Source organism: Paramisgurnus dabryanus, chromosome 3 (genome assembly GCF_030506205.2).
Source record: "Paramisgurnus dabryanus chromosome 3, PD_genome_1.1, whole genome shotgun sequence".
In the NCBI taxonomy this organism is placed as follows: Eukaryota; Metazoa; Chordata; class Actinopteri; order Cypriniformes; family Cobitidae; genus Paramisgurnus; species Paramisgurnus dabryanus.
In genome coordinates this window covers 18,042,207-18,065,997 of record NC_133339.1, presented here as the reverse complement: position 1 = coordinate 18,065,997, position 23,791 = coordinate 18,042,207, and the positions used below count along the sequence as shown (strand labels likewise).

Genomic DNA, 23,791 nt, shown 5'->3' with positions numbered 1-23,791 from the left:
GAAACCAATTTAAATGATAATAAAAACACTGAAAATTCTATAAATAACATACATGTTTCACTTTCTTTCTGGGAAAAGAAAGCATCAATAACCTCATCAACACAGTACTTTGGTCTCAGAAAATACCCGTAATACCACCAGACAGGCTTCTGTGTGAACGTCTCCCGTAAATGTTCTGGGATCGCTCCCAGAAAAGGACCTAGTAACATTTATGTAAGATACCCCGAAAGCCCTCTGTGTGAATGTGACTAACCAAGTTATGGTTCAGGGGTCTTATTTATAAAGCGTGCTTACGCAAAAAACAGGGTTCGAAACGTGCGTACCCCAGTTCCCACGCAAAGGTTGTGATCTACAGTATAAAAAAACAAACTTGATGGGAGAATGGGCTTGTTGATCTGAGGATGATTCATATATGCACACTTGCAGGTTATCTGTGACTTATAAAGGGAACATTGCTGTTTTATAAGTTGTAATATTTTTTGGCGTATGCCATTTTTGGCTTTTGTGCGTACGTAGACTTTTAGTAAGGATCCTATGCACAGTTTTATAAATGATACCCCAGCTCTTTAAAATGAGGGATTTACATGCAGATTAGCATTCATGATGAGAAATGTCGGCAAACTGGAATGAATCAGAGATCATGGAGGTTGTCAAATATCCACTCTGAGCTTAGATCATTCGCCAGCATACTAGAACAGTGCGTCACGTCCTCCTTTAAAGTCTTATCATAAACTAAAATGCACGCGAGTGGCTTCTGGAGACAGAAATAATGTATAATAAGCAAACTTCAGATAAAACCTACCAAGTGCAGGACTTTAAACATGTCATTTGTCTTTACGGGATCTTTACGGCATCTGTGTGCAAGCATGCACAGATTCTAGAAAATCATTGGCAGTGTGAATAAACCAAAAATCAAACGATCCCGGACAAATCCTGGATGCATTTTCCGTGTATTTTCCGTAATGTCTGTGTGAAAAGGGCTAGTATGTCTTGCAAGTCTGCAGCCACTTAAAGCTTTGACTATATATATTTTTGAAATCATTTGGTTATTGTAAACCATTGCAATATGAACATCTGAGATATTTAGCAAGTTTTGAGATATCTTGCTGCCCTATACAGTTCAGGGGTAGGTAGCATCGGTCCTGGGGTGCCGATGTCCTGCAGAGTTTAGCTCCAGCTCTAATCAAGCAGACCTGAACAACTAATCAAGGTGTAAAAGTCACCTGAAACTACAGGTAGCCAAGGTTTTATAAGGGTTGGAACTAAAAATCTGCAGGACATCTGCACTCCAGGACTGACCTTGCCTACACCTGCTACAGATGGATCAAGTGGACATACAAAATACATTTAAATGTTTGACATTGTGAGAGTTTGTAAAGCGTACTGTACTGTAAAAGTCAGTTGCTAATCTGTTCGACAGGAATATTACCTTACCGTTTTTTATTACCATTACATTAATGTTTTAAAGTCTCCCCCTCTTTTCAACAGGTGGGAAATTACGAGTTTGGTATACTGCAAACGAGATACCCCGTCTGGCCGCGTTACGGGTCCTACCTGGAGCCTGTGTCAGATAACCGTCACTTAACAGTAGCCACGCTGGAGGAAAGGCCTTTTGTAATCGTTGAAGCCGTGGATCCAGTTACTGGCACCTGCCTGAGCAACACTGTCCCCTGTAGACGCCAATCAAACAAGACAGAAACGTAAGTTGTGAGATTTTGGTCAAACGCCTTATAACACATCAATGCTTCTTAGAACCAAATAAAATATATAATGGTCAACTTTAATGCTCATGTCATCTTGGTGCTGGTCATAATGCATTGTGGGATTGCATGCTGTTTTACAGTTTGTTTACAATGAGTGGCTGTGACCTTTTAAAGCCTTTGAATCATGCCTGTAATGTCTTAAAATGCTGCCTCTGTAGGCTGCCCATTAGGTTTAAAAACAAAGCAATGCTTTCACCTTGCCAGCAGTGAGCAATTGACCCAGAAGCCACAATGTCAGCCAATCAGAAAGCAGAATACACTCAAGCGTGTCTGAGCACTTTATCAGTGATTAAGGAGATCAGTGATGAGGGATCAAACGGTTTAAACATTTATCGTATTGATAAAGAAGATGAAAAAAAGCGACTGAATAATTGAAGAGCTCAGATGCAAAACCCTCTAAGGCCCTGTCCACACGTACATGGGTATCTCTACTTTTTCTATCAGGTTTGGCCATTCATCCACACACAAATGCAGTATCAGGTGACTGGAACAGAACTGTTATAAAAACTCCTGCCAGGGTAAAGATTCTGCAATGGCTTCTGATTGGCCAAAATGGCTTTACAGTTAGGGATACTGTATATCGCCATCTGTTGGTTTGGCATGCTATTTACAGCACTTCAAATCGGATTTTTGCATGTTTGTGTGGACGCAGAGATTTTTCAAATGGAGGAGGGAATATTTTTGTGTACGTGTGGATTAGGCCTTAGTGCGTCTGACATGTATTCTTGTAAATTAGCCTTTTTTTATCAGACTTTTAAAGGTGCCAAAAAATGCATTGAAATAATTTGTTAAATTGTTCTTTGATATTTACATAGAAGCTATGTTTATTAAGTGAAAACGTTTTTACATGTCCATTTACAACCCTAGGATTTGTCCTTTAAATGAAATGGTCTATTTTTGCCTTATTTGGAAGGGTCATGAATAATAATGTTGAGCTCTGCTCTGATTGGCTCTGCTCTGAGGCTCATGTCAGTAGCTCACATTAGTAAACAGACCTTATATTTTTGAGCCTGTATCAGTTGAAAAAAATACAGATTTTGAGGAACAACTTTGTGTTTTTTCAGTATGGATCTGCAAAACGTAACTGTAAAGTCAATAGTAGAACTTTAGTCTAAACGCTAGCATATAGCATTAATTAGCATATATCGCTAACTCACCAGTCACAACTTTGTTTTTAGCATTTTTACAACTTTGTTCTTAATTTAATGTGTAATTTAATGTTAGGGGCGTACATGTTGTCTGTGTTTTGTTGAGATTGGTCTGTTTTCCAGCAGTCTTTTGCATGCACAATGTTTACATAAAAATGAGGAAACGAACGCGTTTTAAACTTACGATATGTCATTACCATGTACAGAGCTCTTATTATTCATCTATACCTAGATAAATACCGTTTTGGCACCTTTAACGGATTCTTGTCTTATTTTTGACTGAGGTGGTGTTTAGTGGCTTTTGCATCTAAGCTCATCATATGTTTTTATGTAACTTCAAGTTTTTAACGTTACTTCATCAAGTTATAGAAACTCATCATCACTAGTGAGTGATAGTAAAATTAAATGGTAGCCAGCTTAATTAAACTTAAAGATTTAGTGTATAGAATTTAACTGCATTTAGGGATGAGAATGTGAATTTCAACCAACGGCTTACTGTGGGTTCACACCAGATGCGTTTGAGGCATCAAATTTGCGTCTACCGTGCGTAGTGGACCCTTGAACATTTTGAGTGTACTTGCTTCATTCGCGTGTGAAATTCTAGTCATTGAGACATTCACGCGGAAATTCGCATCATGGGAGGGGCTTCTGCAACTCCGCTCGCTTCCTGTAATCATGTGACTACCAGAGCAAGCTCCTGATTGGTTAACAGGGTGTGTTTTCCGCCAATGTTTAGATTTTTAACTCGCGTGTTTCCCAAGGCAATGCTCAATTCTTGCGAACTAAACGTGTGAATGAACCGGAATTGCGTCTAACGCACCGTGCTAAGTGCCTCATTCGCATCGCGAGACCTCCAGACGCGCGTCAACGTATCTTTAAATTGACTTAACATTGAAATTACTCGCACTTGAAGCCTCTACCGTGGCTGGTGTGACCGCAGCATTAGTCCGCAGCTCATCCCTCCCTTTCGAAACGCATAGAGAAGCTACGGTAGCCACCACAGGACACACAAGTCATCGTCTCAGGCAATGTAGTGACAACACGCCCCATAGAACAGTTTGTCCATTTAGGGCTACTGTAGAAACATGACGGCGACTTCCATGTAATGGGACCTGCAGTGTATGTAGATAAAAACGTATCATTTTAAGGTTATAAACAAATAGAATTTATTTTGTAAGGTTTTTATGAATCACTGATATTATAGTTATGTATATTATTTTGCATTTCTGTCAAAAGAACTCTTTAAAAGTTACACAATGCACCTTTAAGGCAGCAAAAAATGTATAAAATATAATTAGATGCTTTTTTATGTAACCCGTTAAGTAGCTAACTATTTCTTTAAATGTCGATTGACCATACTTTAACTACTTTAAAACTGCACTTAGACTCGTAATTTAAAGTTTCCTCTTGCACTTTATGTGTGAAAAGAAACAAAAGGCAGTAATTTCGGTTTCTCCATCCTTTTGAGCCGTAGCATTCATAATACAGAACCTGCAGAGCGCCTGCAATCAACTCTAAGTAAAGATAACATTATATTTTCACAGCGCTGCGTTCGCCTCTCATGAGAACCGAGCGTTCATTATCAGAGTTGATTAAAGGCGAGCTCGACTCGGTCTTAAACCCCTCAGCATCTCCATACGCACGGCATTGTGTTTGGCCTATTAACAAATTATTTAAGAATGGTTTTCCCATGACTTTCTGCTCATTACGCTCTCATTAGAAGACTGCAGGGCTGCCAGAAAGAGATCAATAAAGCAAAACCAAGCAGCATGGGTGAGAGTTATCAGGGTTAACCCTCCTGCATAAGCCCGGCCAGCTGTCATGAGATGGGCAGAGGGGGTGGGTTGTTTGTGTTGGGTCTTTGTTGATGTTGTGAGTGACGGCAAACAGATAATTTGCTTTCTGTTGTTGTTTACGGTGATGATAGTGTGTGTGTTTGCGGGGGTGTTTGGAGTGAGTCATAAAGCCTCTAATCCCCTTTATGGTACACACCATTAGTCAAGAGGTTACAGGGGAGGTTAGAGAGCCAATGCCATTAGAGAGCTCGGCATTTTACACCACCACCACACCGCATCGTTCTCGCTTTTCCTGCTTTTTCACTTTTAGACTCTTAATCACTTTTTCATACAATCAGGCTATTTTCCAATTAAATGGATGAAGCAATTCAATAGGCTTGCATTATAGGAGCTCGGTTCAAACCATATCTAGCGACCAGAATGAAGACGTAGGGCGATTCTGACTTGAGCCAATTAGCAACACGTTAGCAACCAGCAGAACACCCAGCAAAATGCCCTAGAAACAACCCACAGTACACAGTAACACATACGTTTAATCTGTTTGTTGGGATCGGAGGTTCAATATTATTGGTCAGAGGTTGCTCGTTCCTAGTGTGTTCTCAACTTGATCTCAGAAGTTTCTCATAAAATTGCATACCCTACTGAAAAATCCCTCCATTTTAGCTTGTTTAAGGTGGCAGTAGCTGGTCTAAGCTGGTGGGTCAGCTGGTTTCCCAGCTAGACCAGCTTAAAAAGTGACCAAAACACAGCTAGACCAGCTTGCTGCACCAGCAAAACCAGCTAAATCTAAGCTGGGAGACCAGATAAAACCAGCTCATCAGCTTATGCTGGTCTTAGCTGGATATTTCAGTAGGGTAGTAGAAACAAACATACATGAGAATTGCATTAAGAGCAAAGAGCTGTAAAATGAATGTAATCTGGATTTGATGAAAAATGTCTGAGCTAAAATCTTTAACAATATTAACATTTGATTGCAGATTTGACAATTTGATCTCAGTTTGTGACGGTAGCTGCATTTCTGTTACACTTCAAATTGCGCAAATTGAAATAGCCAATTGAAAATGCATTAGATGAAAACACGATAATTACGCTTAAACTCCCATATATCACAAAAATTTTCTTAAGCTTGGGTGATTTGGTTTTTTAGGCAATTTGAAAAAGAAATGTATCGCAAAACTGCAATGTAAACCGTTTTTTGCATTTACAGGTCACCTGATGCACGTAAAAGTCACACGATTATTCTTTAAATATGGTGCTGTATGTTTAGTTTAAGGCGGGTGGGCCTCATACATCTTGAAAAGGGAAGCTGTTGGCTCTTTGTTCACCTCCTGATGGCTAACAGCAGTACAAGTTATAAACCCAGCTCTGTTCATGCAAATGAACGAGACTCGTGTCAAAATAAAAAAGTAATTACACTTCCAATTAATTTTTCCGTAATATGGTTTTGGTCCTTTCACTCATTCCCCGCCAGCCATTTTTTGCCCGCCAGCATTTTTATGTGATTTTCACAAAGGTTTCACAAAATGCCTTCCAGAAAAATCTTCTAAAAATATATTAACATACAAATACTGTATATCAAATGACAGAACAGACCCTCTGTTTTCAAACAAACAATAAACAAACAAACAAAACGGGGAAAACCGTTTCATCCTGTCTATATTTTTTTCTCTGCTATAAACTCTTAAATATGTATAGGTATTTTCTTTAAAAATAATTTTTTTTAGCAAAAAGCTGAAATAATTGCATTTTTGTGAAGCAATTTTGTTAGAGATCAAATTCAGAGCGACTATCAAAACATACACAGAGTTTAAAATGAGTAAATAACGTTCTGGCTTCAGTTTTTTATAAATTGGGTAAGTGCATCTAGTAGATAATCGCGGTATTGCAGAATAACATAAAAATTCATCAGAAACTTGTTTTTTATGCAAATGTTTTCTCTTAATTTACGAGATAACTTGTCAATGGCGGGAAAAGAGGTAAGGTAGTTTTTATCATGCTGATATATGTTCAATTCTTCATTTTTGTGATAAGTTTCATTTTAGCTTGTAATTTGATGCTATATAATGGGGCGTGTTATTATGATTGACATTTGTGATTGACTTCTGAGCGGACTCTCAGCTTCGAGGGAAGATTGAAGATATAACTATTAATTTTCGAATTCTGTGTAATTTCACACACGACAAAATGAGTTGCATTTAACTAACCTAACTTTTTTTTAGCAAGCCAGTCAAATGAGCCGTTCAAGTGGTGTGGCTGAATTTGGCCCGCGAGCGTTTGAATGATAGTTTGATACCGTGGCTCCACCTCTGGGCTCCACGGACGATTCCTTCTGCGCATGCCCTGGCTCCAAACTGACGTTTTAGCGTAACATGGCAGCGCCCATGGTTGAAAGTGATTCATTACAAGTGAAGGAAGCGACGTCGCCCCATCCAGTCTTTTTTACAGTCTATGGTTTGAGGACAAGACAGATGAGTGTGTTCCACTTCATGTGGCGTCACAAGAGCCGAAAAGCACGTGACATCAAAATACCAAGAAAGCGATTTGGGAGTCGACTGCTCTTTATGCTTTCAAGTCGCTCTTGTTGTATTTAGAAGTCATCCGCTTGACGGTCTGCACGGTATCATATGAAGTCGAATACACCCATCGCCATGACTTGTTGCGAGAAAACTAAACTATGCTTTAGTCACATAATTACACGAGTTATGGTAACGCCGTAATTTCGCGATCGTTTGTTGTCGTCATTTAGAAAATAGCGTTCAAGTTTAGAGTAACTCGTAACTTTTGTTGAGATCTCTTCTGAAACTGTAACGGAGACATTTGTGAGATTTCAGTTTTTTTCTCAGGAGAAATATCTGTGATGCAGGACATCAGTTAAAACTATCATTTGTACTCCATTGATGTCTACACAGCAAAATCACTGGTGTTAAAATAACACCCAGGGTGTCAAATTTAACACTGGAAAAGTGTGTATATGTGTCCACACTACACCGTGTTAATTTAGTCAAAAGTGTAGTGTTAATTTAACAACACTCATTATATGTTAATTTAACACTCAATATTGTTAAATTTTACACTTTGTTCAACACTATTCATTGTTGTTTCCACACTACACTGGTGTTGGCACAGAAATACAGTGTTAAAAATTAACACTCCTAATTTAAGGTCAACACCAGTGTAATGTGAATTCAACAATGTTAAGTGTTAAAATACTGATTAATAGCCACTTTTGTTGCTAATGGGTTGTTTCTATAAAAGACAAATGACAAGAAATATTGCAAAACCTCTTTTTATTAAAGTACATCACATTTAATATTTACATTGATACACACAACACTTTGCATTTAACACTGCTTATTTAAATACCTCAGCTACAATTAGAAACAGAATACAGTATGGAATAATGAAAGTTATCTTATAGCACAGCGCAGTGACATGAAAACCACTTATTATAAGGTCTTTAATATATCAAATGAGAGTTTAAAAAAAATTAGCCACCCTACTCAAAACTTGAACATTAAAATACACTGCAATTACCTTACTGGCAGGCAGAAATGCTTATCCTTCACAATACTAAAGATTTTTCCATAACAAAACAGACATTTCAATTCAAAAGACGTTTCATTTTTCTTAAATACGTTCCAACCTGGTATTTAGTTCTGTAGTTGTTTTACTCATGATGTAGTGGAAGGCTGCATCAGTGGTCTTCATCATGGAGGGAATGGCTTTTTGGTCCAGAATGATGCAAAAATTCTGGATGCAACTTCTGTTCCCAACGCAGTGCAGGCAGGGCTGTGCTTATTCATCCACCTCAAAGCATGGATTGATGCTAATCACCTAAGAGTGTTTTAAAAGAGTGTATTTGATGAATGTATTTGATGTGTGTTTATGAACTTGTATGCATTTACATGGGGTGAACAATGCAAGCAAACTAACTGCTGAATAAATAACTAGAACAAAATACTAAAAAACTTACACAGCACAATCAGTAGCTTCAGTTGCACATTGACCCTCTCCAGTCTTTCTTCCTTTCACAAATGAAGGCAAGAGGTGAATGAGCCAGGGAAGAGCTGCCACATCACTGTCCCGTCCTAGCAAAACAGAATTTAAACACCATGAGTATACAGATAAACTTTAAAACCGTAAAAGTAGCAAACCCATGTACACTTACCATATTTAAACTCCTGTTGACCAGACAGAGGGTCATCCATATTGTTGTATGTTGGCTATTTTGCAATTCATCACCTCAGCATATTTCTGCAGATTTTCAAAGACAAAAAGAGTCAAGAAAATACCAAAAAGGGTGCAGTTTTAACCGTTGTTTGAACCAAAATCATCTCAGTATAATAAATCATGTTAGAGACAGTGTACAGTACTAATGTACTGTGTGTACTCACATAACTAGTTGGTAAGCTCTTATCCTCCAAACTGGGTTAAGGAATAACAGTTCCAGAATTCATGGGTATGCCGTATTCAAATATAGTCTGGTAGGGTCCTATCACAAAAAATGACAATAAAGACTCTGAAAACTCAACATTCTTTTTATATTTAAAACAGCACTCAAGACAATATGAATCTTCATTTATACATTTTCAAAATAGTAATCAATTTGATTGCTATTTAATATGACATCAATAGCAAAACGATGTATGAGAAGATAATATATTTTTATTAAAGTTGGCAGCAGGTCATGTGAGTTTCTTTCCAGATTAATAATAATAATATGTACAAAACTACATATACTAAAAAGATTGGTTAACTGTTCAGTTATGTCAAATAAAATGATTTATATGTATAAATATATAAACTTACCTTCTGTAATGAATTTATATAAGTATTAGCAGTCGTTTCTCATTGGAAGTCATCCATGTCAGGTCTTCTTTAATAAACTGCCCTAAAAACAGCATCTCTTCTGAATGATTTGAAGCACTCAGTGTGAACTTTCACCAAACTAGCATCTATAATGACAGAAAAACAAATGTTTGGCATACACGTTTTACACTTTCGTATGTATTTGCCATTTGCATCTGTCTGACATCTAGCGCCACGAAAAGCTTACAACACACAATGCATCCAATCTGTGCATACAAATGATGATATATTGTGAGGTTTTGGTCAAATTAATTGTTGGTTTGGCGATATTTCCCCTGTTTGCATACATCTTAGAAAAACATATGACAATGCGGTTGCGGTTTTCTCCGTGTTTTTCAGTAATTTGAATAATTAACCGATATCCGTGCACTCACGTGCATGTAAACGACCTCGTTAACTCACGGTATAACGAGCATCATATGGTGAATAAACGAGCTTTCATTTAACTTAATTTCATACCTTCAATTTGTAGTGCATGTCGCGTTTTATCATTGTTCAATTCTTTCGTTCATATCTCCTGTTAAAATTATCCTTCTTGGTTTTAAACTTTTAGCTAGCAGTTTAACTTTATACTAAACTAACAAGGGAACAAGGTAACACAATGTAGCTCTGATTAAACTGAAACAAATAACGAACAAAGGGGAAATAAAATGGGAAAAATATCTTATTTATGTTTTTTGGCATATGGCTGCGTAGAGTCAGACAGAGAAATAACAGTTTAATTTAGCTAAACCATGTGAATATTATGAGACTGATTTACCTGATCTCTTCAGTCCTCCTGTGAAAGAAAATGGCGGTAAAATCCCTGACAGGAAATGTTTAGTGGAGGCGTGGCTTGATTTACACCGCTCAGAGTGAAATCTGATAACACCCTTGTTTTACACTGACACTGTCGTGAATATAACACTGGCCTAGCAATGGCAGTGTTATTTTATTACCAGATAGTGTTAAAACAGCATCAACACTGTGTATTTAACACCATCCCTGAAAATTTAACACTGGTGATTTTGCTGTGTAGGAGAAATACACTAAGAAATTTTTTTGTTTTTTTCTTATTGTTCTAATTCCAAATAATAATGTACTCCAGAATCAAAGTCGTCTCTTGTTTTTCTCCAGCAATGTGAAATAAAGTGTAGTAATAAAAACCAATAAACCTGTACATAAACCTGATCCATTTTAATGCTGCTAACAGGCACACATTTAACTTGCATTCAAATGTGGACAGAAAGCATTCAGGAGTATTGATTGTGTATATAAAAGTGTTGATATGCAATAAAAGTGTTTTGGAATGGATGTCTTGCCACCCCGCTACAGCCCACATAATCTTGTTAATGTTCACTGAAATGACAATTCAACAGTTCTGATAATACATTTAGTGAAGGTTTGAAATTGAATCCTGTCCTGTTCTAACTCAATGTGACTGCAAAACCAAGGATGTGCGCTTGATATCAATGTCCTGCATTATTTCTTTTATACTTTTTGACAATGTTATTTGTGTAGACAGAGGAAAGAGAAAATGCAATGAAAGAAGGCGAACAGGTTTAGGAAATGTAGGGTCCAACCTCATATCTTTTTTAGCCATGTGAACACCACAGCTCAGTTGCAAGGACACAACGTCAATGCCTTTTTCACAATTGTTGTACAAGTGTCATCTTACCCAGGGGTTTTTAAAATGTGGTTCGAGACCCACTTGTAGATCGCACAGTGGGATAAGGTGGACCGCGCAGTCGCTTTGCTGTTGTGGTGAAAGACACAAAAAGTCCAACTGATGACAAGCAATGATTTTATACATTTCATTAATAAAGTGACAGCTTAAAACTAAAATAAAAACTACTCAATTATAAAAAAAAAAAGTTAAAATGTGTATTTTTTCATTAAACATTTAAAAAAAAAGGTGGTCCTGGGATATATTATACTTTATAGCAATAGGCTCTGGGGCGGATCCGCAACGGATCCAGAACAGAACTGCTGACTTTGGAGGGGACGTGGTACGGATCCGCCCCGGAACCTATTGCTAATTAAATGGGAAAATTTGGGAACCACTCTAACCTATACCACAAGACTATAATATTATATGTTTTGTCAAACTGCTTTTCCATGCCCATTTCCTAGCTCACGTCACACGTCCCCTCCCTCTCCCAATCCTCCTGCCATTGATCTTTGGACAATCTCGTAATTGCCCGTTTTAGTTTCTTGCCATTTTTAGTCTCTGCCACCCTTCACAGAGCACAGTTTCCCTCCATGTAACTACATGAAGTTTATTTAGAAAGCGGCAATCAAGCTGACCAACAACCATGACGTCTCCTTGTTGTAAATTGAGAGCACGGCATTATTTTCTGTTTAGCCAAAAGAGCCACACATCATTACTACTGCTGTGAATAGATTTATTGTTAATCAGATTGCCTGTATGTTTATCTTGATGTTATAAATCAACAAAACAGAAAACCGGACAAACTGGGTAAACATTGTAACGTTAATGAGGCATGACTGCTGCAGAGATACTTACTCCAATAAGGCCTCATTTATTTGTTTCTCGATGGTTGCAAATGGATTTACATAGAACATAATTGAAAAAAATTGTTATGTATATAAAAGAGGTGAGAAATGAGGTGATTTACACTGCTGTTGTATAATGGTTAACCTACACGCTACACAAAAATGTAAATTCAGAAATGGGTGTACACAAAACTACACATTTGGATGTGAGTTCTTCACCAAATGACTGATGATGAAAATAACACAACCACCACCATGCTTTACATTTGTTTCTTCAATGTTAGTTTTGTTACAGATAAAGTTACCAACTTTCACATGTCTTCATCTTATGTATTTCCCTATATATTTTATTTCACATATTTTAATGTATAATTTAATTTGATTACTTATGTGCTTTGGAAGCTTATTGGGAAGCTGAAATTCCTTAAATGTTTAATAAGTGTGTGCATGTACTCTACCTATAAGTATACTTAACTAAATGTTGGGTACACATGTGTAGCAAGTGCACAAAAGCTGACAAAAACTCCCTTTGAGGAGGTGAACATTTGAAAAAACACCAAAAATGTAGTTGGACAGAATATTTGGGGGATAACTGCAAAAATTTCAATGTGGTGTAACCGGTCTGTGTCAATTGGTGTAACTAGTATTTTTTAAATTAAAATATAAATATATTCATAAAAATGTGGAATAAAATATAATCATCTAGTTTAGTGTAATATGATTTTTTTACACACATTTGTACATAATTTGTCAAAGATTATGTAGAAAACAGAGCTGTTTTTAGCATATGTCAGGACAAAAACGCATTAAAATTTACATTTAGAAATAACTAATAATTTTTTTTAATGATTTTTTTTGGCAGATTACGCATGCCATCAATGTGCATAAAATATTTAATATTTTTCATTCTTTGGCGCAATTGGCGGTTACACCATTTGACATTTTCGGGTCCATTCAGTCTTAACTTTCATTAATTTTTTAATGCATAAAATTTACATAAATATACTATGTGCATTGCATGCTTTTAAATCAAAAGATATTTTTTTAAAGATTTTTTAATTTCTCATTTTTTAATTTCTCATCTTGTTAAACTGTTTTTGTCACTGACCCACACTCATAAAAAATGCTTTTAAATCAAATATATTTTTTTAATGATTTTTTAATTTCTCATTTTTTAATTTCTCATCTTGCCAAACTGTTTTTGTCACTGACCCACACTCAAAAAAAAAATGCTTTTAAATCAAAGATATTTTTTTAATGATTTTTTAATTTCTCATTTTTTAATTTCTCATCTTGCCAAACTGTTTTTGTCACTGACCCACACTAAAAAAAAAATGCTTTTAAATCAAAGATATTTTTTAAATGATTTTTTAATTTCTCATTTTTTAATTTCTCATCTTGTCAAACTGTTTTTGTCACTGACCCACACTTACAAAAAAATGGTGCTAAATAGCACTAAAAGCTCGTAATCATAGGGGAACCATTGTTAGTGCTATATAGCATCTATGAAGAACCATCCGGGGGTGATATGGCAGCACTATAGCACCAGATATGGTTCTATATATGGTACTTTACAGGTGCTACACAGGTGCTAGGTGCTATATGGCACTTAAAATGGTTCCCCTATGATTATGAGCCAGTGAACCACTTTTGGTGCTATTTAGCACCGTTTGTTTTTAGAGTGCAGTTAATAAAGATTTTTCATTGTGGTAACTTAAAACTTATGTAATATTATAATATAGTGCACTGTTAGTATAGTAACTAGTTGTGTCTTTATTTAGCCAGTTACGTAAACGTGTATGTGACATTAAAAGCTTACTCTTGTGTTCTCACAGGATTGTTGGACATACTGAGCCCTACACCAAACTTTGCTGCAAAGGTTTCTGCATAGACATTTTGAAGAAGCTCTCGCGTAACATCAAATTCTCCTATGACCTCTACCTGGTCACCAATGGTAAACATGGTAAACTGGTACGTGGGATCTGGAACGGTATGATCGGAGAGGTGAGAAAGCCTTGAAAGCATAGTTTCATTATGACTGATTTGATTTGCTCCGCCTCTAAAATGACATCACAGATTGTCATCCAAAACAATTAACAGTGCATTCAAGCTGTGCATGTTTTCTTTGATTCAAACATTTTTGCTGCAAACAAAATGCTCTACCAACTGATCTATAGAACATTGCTTTAAATTCATTTAATGTATGAAGTTATCGTTGTATGGCGGAACCTCGTGAAAACTGTTGTGATGTCAAAACAGGCTAAAGATTTCAGTCTCCGAAACGTGTCTTAGAAGGCTGTGCGTTCCAGGATACGTGACTGCCATTGTAATGTCTTAAACAACCTTGTAAATAAACTTCTCCATCAGGCATGTTGACGTTTGATGCACAGCGGGGTCTGAAGAGTGTCGGCCCGTGACGCCCGACTGCTGTTATGGCATTTTCTCTGGGATGCAGAAAACTATTGTGTTTACTGGTGCATTATAGATGGTATGGCTAAAACAGGGAAGAAAGAGCGAGCGAGCGAGAGAACGAGAGAGAAACTAGCTTACATTGTAGATCTATAGGCACAGAGTTTCACAAACACGCAGGCACGCACGCACGCACACACACACACACACACACACACACATAAAGATTACTGGACAAACATGGCTACTATAGACATATTTACGATTGTGTGATTAAATAAACACGTCATTTACTAAGAGAAAGTAACCAATTTGTTAAACAACTAAGTGAATATCTTTTATGGATTAGTTGCAAAGTCACAATTTCATTGCAGCAAAGACTACAAAACATTTCCTAATGAGCATATTGTGCATACAAATCATAATAATAAAAACAAAATTCAAATGAGGTCATGTGAGCACTTTTTTCACAGGTGTTTTATAGGAGAGCGGACATGGCCATCGGCTCTCTCACTATAAACGAGGAGCGATCCGAGATCATTGACTTCTCTGTGCCATTTGTGGAGACTGGAATTAGTGTGATGGTGGCCAGGAGCAATGGAACCGTTTCTCCATCTGCTTTCCTGGGTGAGAAGTGTTTTCAGCTTGATTGTGAGATCAACAACAAAACTTAACTAACCTAAGTTAAAGGAAATGAATTATTAAAGCACTTTAGGCTTTATAACATTTACTCCACACTTAAAATGTCTCAATGTCACAGATAAAAAAAATATTAAATATTAAAATGGCATATGCAAATAAATGTTCCTTAGAACACACAAATACAGTTTATATTTTATTTTACAGTTGAAAACCTATCCAACTTCTTTGTCAAATGTGTTCCTTGAAGTGTCGAATAAATGCCACTTTGTTTTCCAATTTATTATTGAATGCAATGACATTTATCAATTTTGAATGTGGTGTAAATGTCCAAATATATTTTGAGGCGGCTGAGAATGAATACAAACTCTAACTGTAGAGTCATTTCATTTTTGGCCAGCTCTATAACCACTATGCCACGCTAGTGCAACTATTTCATTTTTTAGAGCCGAGATCTATTACGTTTTTCATGACTTCATTGTAAATTCTACAAAAACGCAGCAGCTATCTCGTCACTTTTCAATTTTGTGAGTAAAAATTACCACCACATCTCTCATGGTGCAGCTGTTTATAACCCATATGTTTATAACTGATTAAGTGTTTTAATCAGTGTTTACTTGTTTTATAGCTTACGAAGCAATTGATTAGTCTTGTTTTGTATGTTGTAGAGCCATACAGTCCGGCCGTGTGGGTGATGATGTTCGTCATGTGTCTTACTGTAGTCGCCGTGACTGTGTTTGTATTCGAATACTTCAGCCCTGTGGGCTACAACCGCAGTCTGGTTAGTGCCAAAGGTCAGTGATCACCGCCTTGGTTTCACTCTATGAACTGTGACACAAGATAGTGTTGACATAAAACACGGTTTTATCAAATTCGACAGAACATTTTACTGCTTTTAAAGGGACACTTCACTTTTTTGAAAATATGCTCATTTTTCATCTCCCCTAGAGTTAAACATTTAGATTTTTACCGTTTTGGAATCCACTCAGCTGATCTCAGTGTCTGGCGGTACCACTTTTAGCATAGCTTAGCACAATCCATTGAATCTGATTAGACCATTAGCATCACGCTAAAAATAATCAAAGAGTTTTGATACAACTCTGCTGCCGTAACATGGTTGCAGGAGGCGCAATGATATTACACAGTGACCGAAAATAGTCCCCTGCTATTGAAAGTTACTAAGGGGACTATTTTCAGGCGCTGCGTAATATCATTGCGCCTGCTGCAGCCATCAGATTCAATGGATTATGCTAAGCTATGTTTAAAGTGCTAGCGCCAGACCCGGAGATCAGCTGAATGGATTACAAAACGGTAAAAAAGAGTGTCCCTTTAACATCTAGCCTTATTAAGTTTACTGTATTACCATGGTTTAATACATAACGGAATTTTTGCATATATTTTCCTGTCTGTTATATTATATAATTTTACTTTTTCTTTATTATTATTTTATGTGTAAGAACATGCATTTGTAAATAAAATTTCAAATATTATTATGCATATTTCTATTGAATTTACTGCACCTGTCAAGATTACCTTCAGTACCCGTATGAGGCTTTAATATTAGTTTTAGGCTATCTAGGAATAACAAAGCTCAGAATATCACCACTGACCAATCAGAATCAAGCATTCCAGAGTGCCATGTACTAAATTCACAATATACCATGCCCTCCACACGTTAAAGGGCACCTATCATGCAATATCCACTTTTACAAGGTGTTTGGACATAAGTGTGTTGGCAGTGTGTGAACAAAACCACTTTACAATTTTAGATTCCTATTAAAACCAAAGCATTGACATGCTGTTTTGATTCTATTGTTAATGTGACTTCACACTGATAAAGCCCCGCCCACTGCCACTGAGTGACAGTCCTGCATTACCATAGTTTCTGCCCTCAGCAAGTTGTATACTGTCCTCCATATCTCAATAGTGAGATACTAGCTCAGACTGTATTTACAGGAATCAGATTTATTTGAACTGAAAGCGCTCGCTGTCTGTTGGTAACGGAGAGAGGAGCAGTAGCTCATTTGCATTTAAAGGTACAGACATGAAAACAGCACTTTTTGCTCCCACCCAATTTTCGAACATGCTATAATAAATGATCTGTGTGGCAAACTTTACAGACAGATTTTGAACACACCTAAGGCTTATATTACATCTTGTTAAAACTGGCATAATAGGTGCCCTTGACATCTATAGTGGACAGCTCATTCCACATCTTTTCTAAGTATACTGTAATTCTCTCCTGTTAAGATCCAGGTGGGCCGACATTCACCATTGGAAAGTCAGTCTGGCTGCTTTGGGGGATCGTCTTTAACAACTCTGTGCCCATTGAAAACCCCAAAGGCACCACCAGCAAGATCATGGTGCTGGTGTGGGCTTTCTTTGCCGTGATCTTCCTGGCCAGCTACACCGCTAACCTTGCTGCCTTCATGATCCAGGAACAGTACATCGACACCGTGTCCGGGCTGAGTGACAAAAAAGTAAGAACAGTAAAGCTGCCACAACATCTGTCTCTGCCAAACGGCCATTTTACTGGCGTCATTTTTAATTAAAGCCGTCAGTCAGTGAACTTACAGTATAAATGTGCGCCCTGGTGATGAAATGTTGGATGGGGAGAAAGAGGTGATTAGAGATGGTAAATGTTAAACGAGAGTAAATCATAAACTGCCCTGCCAAGGTCCAGCAAACCCAACTGCTGTGTCTAATGAGACTTTTATAGACACTTTAAAACATAAAAATACATTTTAAATATTCTTATGAAATGAAAAACAGAGGTGATATCAATGTAAGCATCACTATTAATACAGTACAGTGTGTGCTTTCAAACTACACAAACTTTGATTGGAACAGCTTTAGGTCGGAGTAGTTTGTTTTATTACGGGAACGTACACACACGGTCGAACGCACAGCATTACCGTGCATAGTTTATTTGATTTGTACGTGTACACAAAAGTTTGATGCATGCGCATTGCGACAAAATGCAATGCATCTGCTCGGTTACATGCTCCATTCTCCTGTACGCGCATCGCTTAATCCGTACATATCCGGTGCTGGTCGTACCATAAGGTTGTATTTGTTCACATACAGTAGTTAATGCATTAGCCAACATGAACTAACATAATGAGATGAACATAATGCATTTACTAAATTTACTAAATGCTTAATGCGCAACACAGGTTCTAAGCGAGTGCACATACACAAAACCATAGGTATCTGTGTGTTGCACTACTATCATTTTGCCACATTTTTTGTCGGGACTATAGGACAGATGAAAGACAACATTTATTCTGTCCTCTTCACTTGAACGACAGCATACACATTCAGAATGACGCATTCACTGACACTAGTGTAGGTCACATGCATTCAGCTGGAATACAATCAGTTTGTGTTCCTCAGAGACACTGCTCACTCATTCAAGGTTACCTACATTACAACACAATTATTCATGCCTCCAGATCTAATGTGCCGCCTTACTGGCTATATTACATTTATTTGATGTTCCAGTACAGACACTAAATGAATATGGCTGGAATCATGTACAACCAAATCAGTACAAATCTTAAGAGGGAAAAGAAAAATTGAAATTCCACGGATTCAGCAAGGCAGATACGTTCCTATGCAGAACGATACAGTAGGAGGTGCAAATGTCAGCATTTGAGCCGAATAAAAAAACTCATACAAGTTTAGAACAACGTGAGGATGAGAAAATTATGATAGACAAAATTTTAATTTCCTTAATGTTAGCATTTACTGTACAAATACATATCTTACTGTAAAACAAAAGTTGTAACTGCTTCCAGAAGTTAACATAAATAATTGTATTGGCATTAAGTTACATTAAAGGAATATTCCATTTTCTTAAAAGAAAAATCCAGATAATTTACTTACCACCATGTCATCCAAAATGTTGATGTCTTTCTTTGTTCAGTCGAGAAGAAATTATGTTTTTTGAGGAACACATTTTCTCATTTTAATGGACTTTAATAGAGCCCAACATTTAATACTTAACTCAACACTTAACAGTTTTTTTCAACGGAGTTTCAAAGGACTCTAAATGATCCCAAACGAGGCATAAGGGTCTTATCTAGCAAAACGATTGTCATTTTTGACAAGAAAAATAACAAATATCCACTTTTAAAGCACAACTTCTCGTCATGTAGATCCGGTCGTGATGCGCCAGCTGACCCCACGCAATTCGTCATGAGGTCAAGAGGTCACAGAGGACGAACGCGAAACTCCGCCCCAGTGTTTACAAGCGTCTTGAAAGAGGACCTTTCCTACGTTGTTGTATGTCAACTGATACTAATTAATGTCTTTGTGGCAGTTTATTGTTTACAATGGTCCGCAAATGTGCGTTTTATATATGTAACACGTGACCTCCCTACATCACTACGCATTTACGTTAGGTTGCGCTGGACTTGACCTAGACGAAAAGTTGTGGAATAAAAGTGTATATTTTTTATTTTTCTTGTCAAAAATGACAATCGTATTGCTAGATAAGACCCTAATGTCTCGTTTGGGATCATTTATAGTCCTTTGAAACTCCGTTGAAAAAAACTGTTAAGTGTTGAGTTAAGTATTAAATGTTGGGCTCTATTAAAGTCCATTAAAATGAGAAAAATCCTGCAATGTTTTCCTCAAAAAACATAATTTCTTCTGGACTGAACAAGGAAAGACATCAACATTTTGGATGACATGGTGGTGAGTAAATTATCTGGATTTTTCTTTTAAGAAAATGGAATATTCCTTTAACAAAGATTAAAAAATTATGAAAAACTATATTGTTTAACCCTCTGGGGTCCGACCCTTTTGGGACACTGTCAGAGGTTCTGACATGCTCTCACGTTTGGTCTTTTTTCAGTTGCTCTAAAACACATTAATGGCTAATATCACATAACACTGTATTCAGCACAAACTGTGCTATAATAATATGTAAGATTAATGTATGTACATGTTTGTATTTTTAAGTAAATGATGTTTATGCGTGGTTAGTAAAAAAAAGAAAACAAAAAGTTGCTGAAATAAGGCCAAGGAACACATCCTAAACATTTGTAAACAAGCAAAAAAGTTATCTACTCTTGTAGAGTAGAGAATTTGCTACAAAAAGATGTAAAAACCATTTAACCCACTCACTCACATGAAACAATACATTGATTTAACTTTTGTAAGACACCTTTTGCTGTGTAAAGGCAATATGCAAGGGCGGGTCAATGGTCATGAATATTGATGTGTTTCACACCAGAGACCCAACCCCCTAATGGCTCAGTGAGGAATGTTGGGACAAAAGAATGTATGCGGGGAGACTTAAAGAGAGAATATTTTGCTTGTAGTTTAAAAAAATAGGTTACAGTAAAGTACAAAAGACTTAAGACTTTATTTTTATCTGAAATTAGTAAAATAAAAGTCTTATAGGGTTGCAAAAAATGCTAAAAACATGAACAATACAATAGAGTTAAAAAGCTTTATTGTAATTATCAATAAAGAAGCATCATTGTAATTATAAATAATAAAGTAACAATACATGTAACAATATTCTATATGACCAGTACAATATGGCTCTAATTAAAAGAAAATTATTCTAAATGTCAGCTATGAATGTACAGTTTGGTGTGCATCTAAAAATACTTCACAATATAAAAAATAAGGTATACATTTGTAAACCATCACACACTGTAACTCTTTGAGAATGGAGTTAAATGTTGTCGTGCCATTGTTCAAAACAGTTCCTATTTAACTGAACACACAATGGAACATTACATGTTTGTCGTCTTCTGGGTGACTCATGTGCACATTCCATGAAATAGTGCAGTATCTCTCTCTTGACATTACTCTGGCAGGAAAAGGCACGGAGAAAACATCGTCCTGTCTCCAGTAGTGCCTGATGGAGATCATCTTTAGTGCAGGAAAGAAACGCAAAGTGTGTGGAACCACATCAATATCAGCCTCTGTTTTCCATGACAGAATGGACCTGCTGCTGCTTGCCTGGATGTTGGTCTTGACTCTTTTTGCAACAGGTGCCTTATCACTGTCAGTGGTAAATCTGTAAATAAATAAATAAATAGTTTCGGTAAATAAATGGTTTCGGACCAATTTTAACATCACAGTTGATATGCGGCCAGGTCTCTGGATTTTTTAGGCTTCTCCACCTTTATATATAATAATTTAATTAAAAGAAACGTTGAGACATTGATAAATTATAAAAGAAAGACGTTTAACCTATCGCACGAGTCCACCACGCACATTTACAATGCACCTGTTGCAACGGTGTTTCGCGTCTCCGCCAGCAGCAGGACCAGCGCATCGTGGATATAAAGAACTGAATAAAAACCTTAAATACTGTGCATAATCTATAAAAGACTTCTTTCGGTAGTCATGTAAAAAATGCGGTGTAAAGCCTTGAATTTTAATTGATGCATAGCGAATGTGTAAGGTAAGGCAACCTGCATGTTTATTTCGTTTTGTTTTGATTTATTATTTTTCTGCACCCCGCCGCGACTGCGAGCAACAGAGCAGCCCCCCTCCGCTTTTTAAAAAATAGTGTGTTGATAATAAACATTTAAACTAACATTGTTATATGCTGAAAATATATATATTATATAAACGTTATTGTAGGCAAGTGAATTGTTGATTTGAGAGGCTCATTTGATCAAACAAGTCGTCGACGTTAGCTGTCCGCCGCTATCCGCTTGGTCATTATCAAAAACCTTAATTTAACAAACAAAAAAGACTCTAAAATAAATAAAATATATTTTATAATTTTGACAGTTAAAACTGAACTGTTTAATTGCTGCAATAGTCCTACAGCTGTTAGGAATCTGTTTTGTTATTTCTGCGGATTTATTTTGCAAAATCTATGCGGAATTATTTTAAATGTTTTAAAAAGATCTAAGAGAATGGGAGCTGTGGATATTATAAAACAATAAAATATTTTATAATATAGGCCTATAAAATGTATATAATATTATATAAATGGCTGTAAAGTGTAATAAAAAATACTGAAGTAAATTGAAGTTCTTCACTAAAAGAATGATCGTATTTTTAATCGTGATCAAAAGTTTGAGCAAACATCGTGATCATCATTTTTCCTGTAATCGTGCAGCCCTAATAGAACCTTTTAATTCCAAGGGGACGAAATGTAACTTACACTTTATGAATTTCGGGTTCGTTTCTGCATGCCCCCGTGCGTCTTGTATTTTCCAAATTACTAAGCAAAATATCAGTAATAGTCTACTAATAAAACAGAAAATCCCGCAAATGTGACTTACCCTGTATGAATGTCCGTCGCATTTCTGCAAATGCCCGCTGAAGAGGAGAGTGATGCTGCCACATTCCTACAAGTTTTTAATAATTAATATAATGTATTCTCCACAGTACCAAACTTATAAAGCAATACTAATGCGGTAAAGCATAGTTGAGATAAGATAATTGGGTACATAGATGCGCTGTATATCTTTGTTAACGGGCCATTACCGGACATATTTATGGCTAAACATTTAACACATTACATATCTCCGGACACATTTACAGCACATCGATACTGCATCGATACATTTACACCCGAACAGATAGTCGCGTAAACAAGACTTGTTGAGGCATAAACGCTAGTCAAAATATATTCTAAATAGTGATATTGTTTTATGCTGCTACCCAGTCTCACAAAGTTTCGTGATATAGTCACGTATTTTTTTGATTCTTTTTTCGTGCTATTATCACGAATTTTCGCGTTTTTTCGTAATCGTATCACGAATTCCTGTTTTCGTGTGATTATCACGTATTGGTTACTCAACTGCTTTTTCCTATTTTTAAACCATTGTCGCTTCGGTTTAGGATTAGATTTGGTGCTTGCATTAGAATGTCACTTTATATATTGGTTTATACTATTTTTCCTGATTTATTTTTTTAAAAGTCGCCTGGCGTTAGGGTTAGAGTTGGGTTTGGTTAGGGATGTCATTTTATGTAAATCTAACCCTAAACCGAAGCGACAATGGTAAGAAAATAGGACAAAACAGTTGAGTAACCAATACGTGATAATCACACGAAAACAGGAATTCGTGATACGATTACGAAAAAACGCGAAAATTCGTGATAATAGCACGAAAAAAAGAATCAAAAAAATACGTGACTATATAACGAAATTTCGTGAGACTTTTATGACATATTGTATATTTACATTACACTATACAATCATACTGTTTAACGCATGACATATCTCCGGGCGCATTTACAGCACATCATTACACCCGAGCAAATAATCACGTAAAGAAGCCTTATTGATAAGTCGGCATGAACACTATAGTTATAGTAGTGATATTGCTTTATAACATATTCCCATTACACTAATCAGCATACGGTTTAATGTAAGAACTATCATTTTAATGTAAATACAAGTTACGAGACGTTTATATAAAGTCATTATGAATATCTGCTTGCAAATAGTCAGTATACAGTATATAAAAGTTTACATCACACAACATTTCAACAAATGTAGGTAAAACTTACTCTTCAGAAATTATATCCTCAGCTGGATCAAGTCGCTCTTCAAAATACAAACGTTCATCGTCGGAGTCCTGCTCTTCGTCTGAAGAAACTGTGAACTCTTCCTCGCTGTCCAGGAGCATCTGTAGAGCTTCCTCACCTGTAAAGCGTGTCATTTTCCCAGCGCATCGATAAG

General features: G+C 36.6%; 1 protein-coding gene and 1 long non-coding RNA gene across 2 annotated transcripts in view; one reads left to right on the top strand and one right to left on the bottom strand.

The window, feature by feature from the left end:
- Positions 1-23,791, top strand: part of grin2ca (glutamate receptor, ionotropic, N-methyl D-aspartate 2Ca) — an 86,995-nt gene that overhangs the window by 54,250 nt on the left and 8,954 nt on the right. The window contains exons 6-10 of the mRNA XM_065277941.2: positions 1,489-1,700; positions 13,908-14,076; positions 14,955-15,108; positions 15,789-15,914; positions 17,371-17,600. Coding sequence (XP_065134013.2) covers positions 1,489-1,700; positions 13,908-14,076; positions 14,955-15,108; positions 15,789-15,914; positions 17,371-17,600 — 891 coding nt within the window. The remainder of the gene's footprint in view (positions 1-1,488; positions 1,701-13,907; positions 14,077-14,954; positions 15,109-15,788; positions 15,915-17,370; positions 17,601-23,791) is intronic.
- On the bottom strand, positions 7,708-10,592 carry LOC135734033 (uncharacterized). The gene is made up of 6 exons (XR_010527073.2): positions 10,337-10,592; positions 9,517-9,662; positions 9,102-9,199; positions 8,876-8,961; positions 8,681-8,795; positions 7,708-8,541 (listed from the first exon to the last, which is right to left on the bottom strand). It is a non-coding gene; the product is annotated as an uncharacterized lncRNA (long non-coding RNA).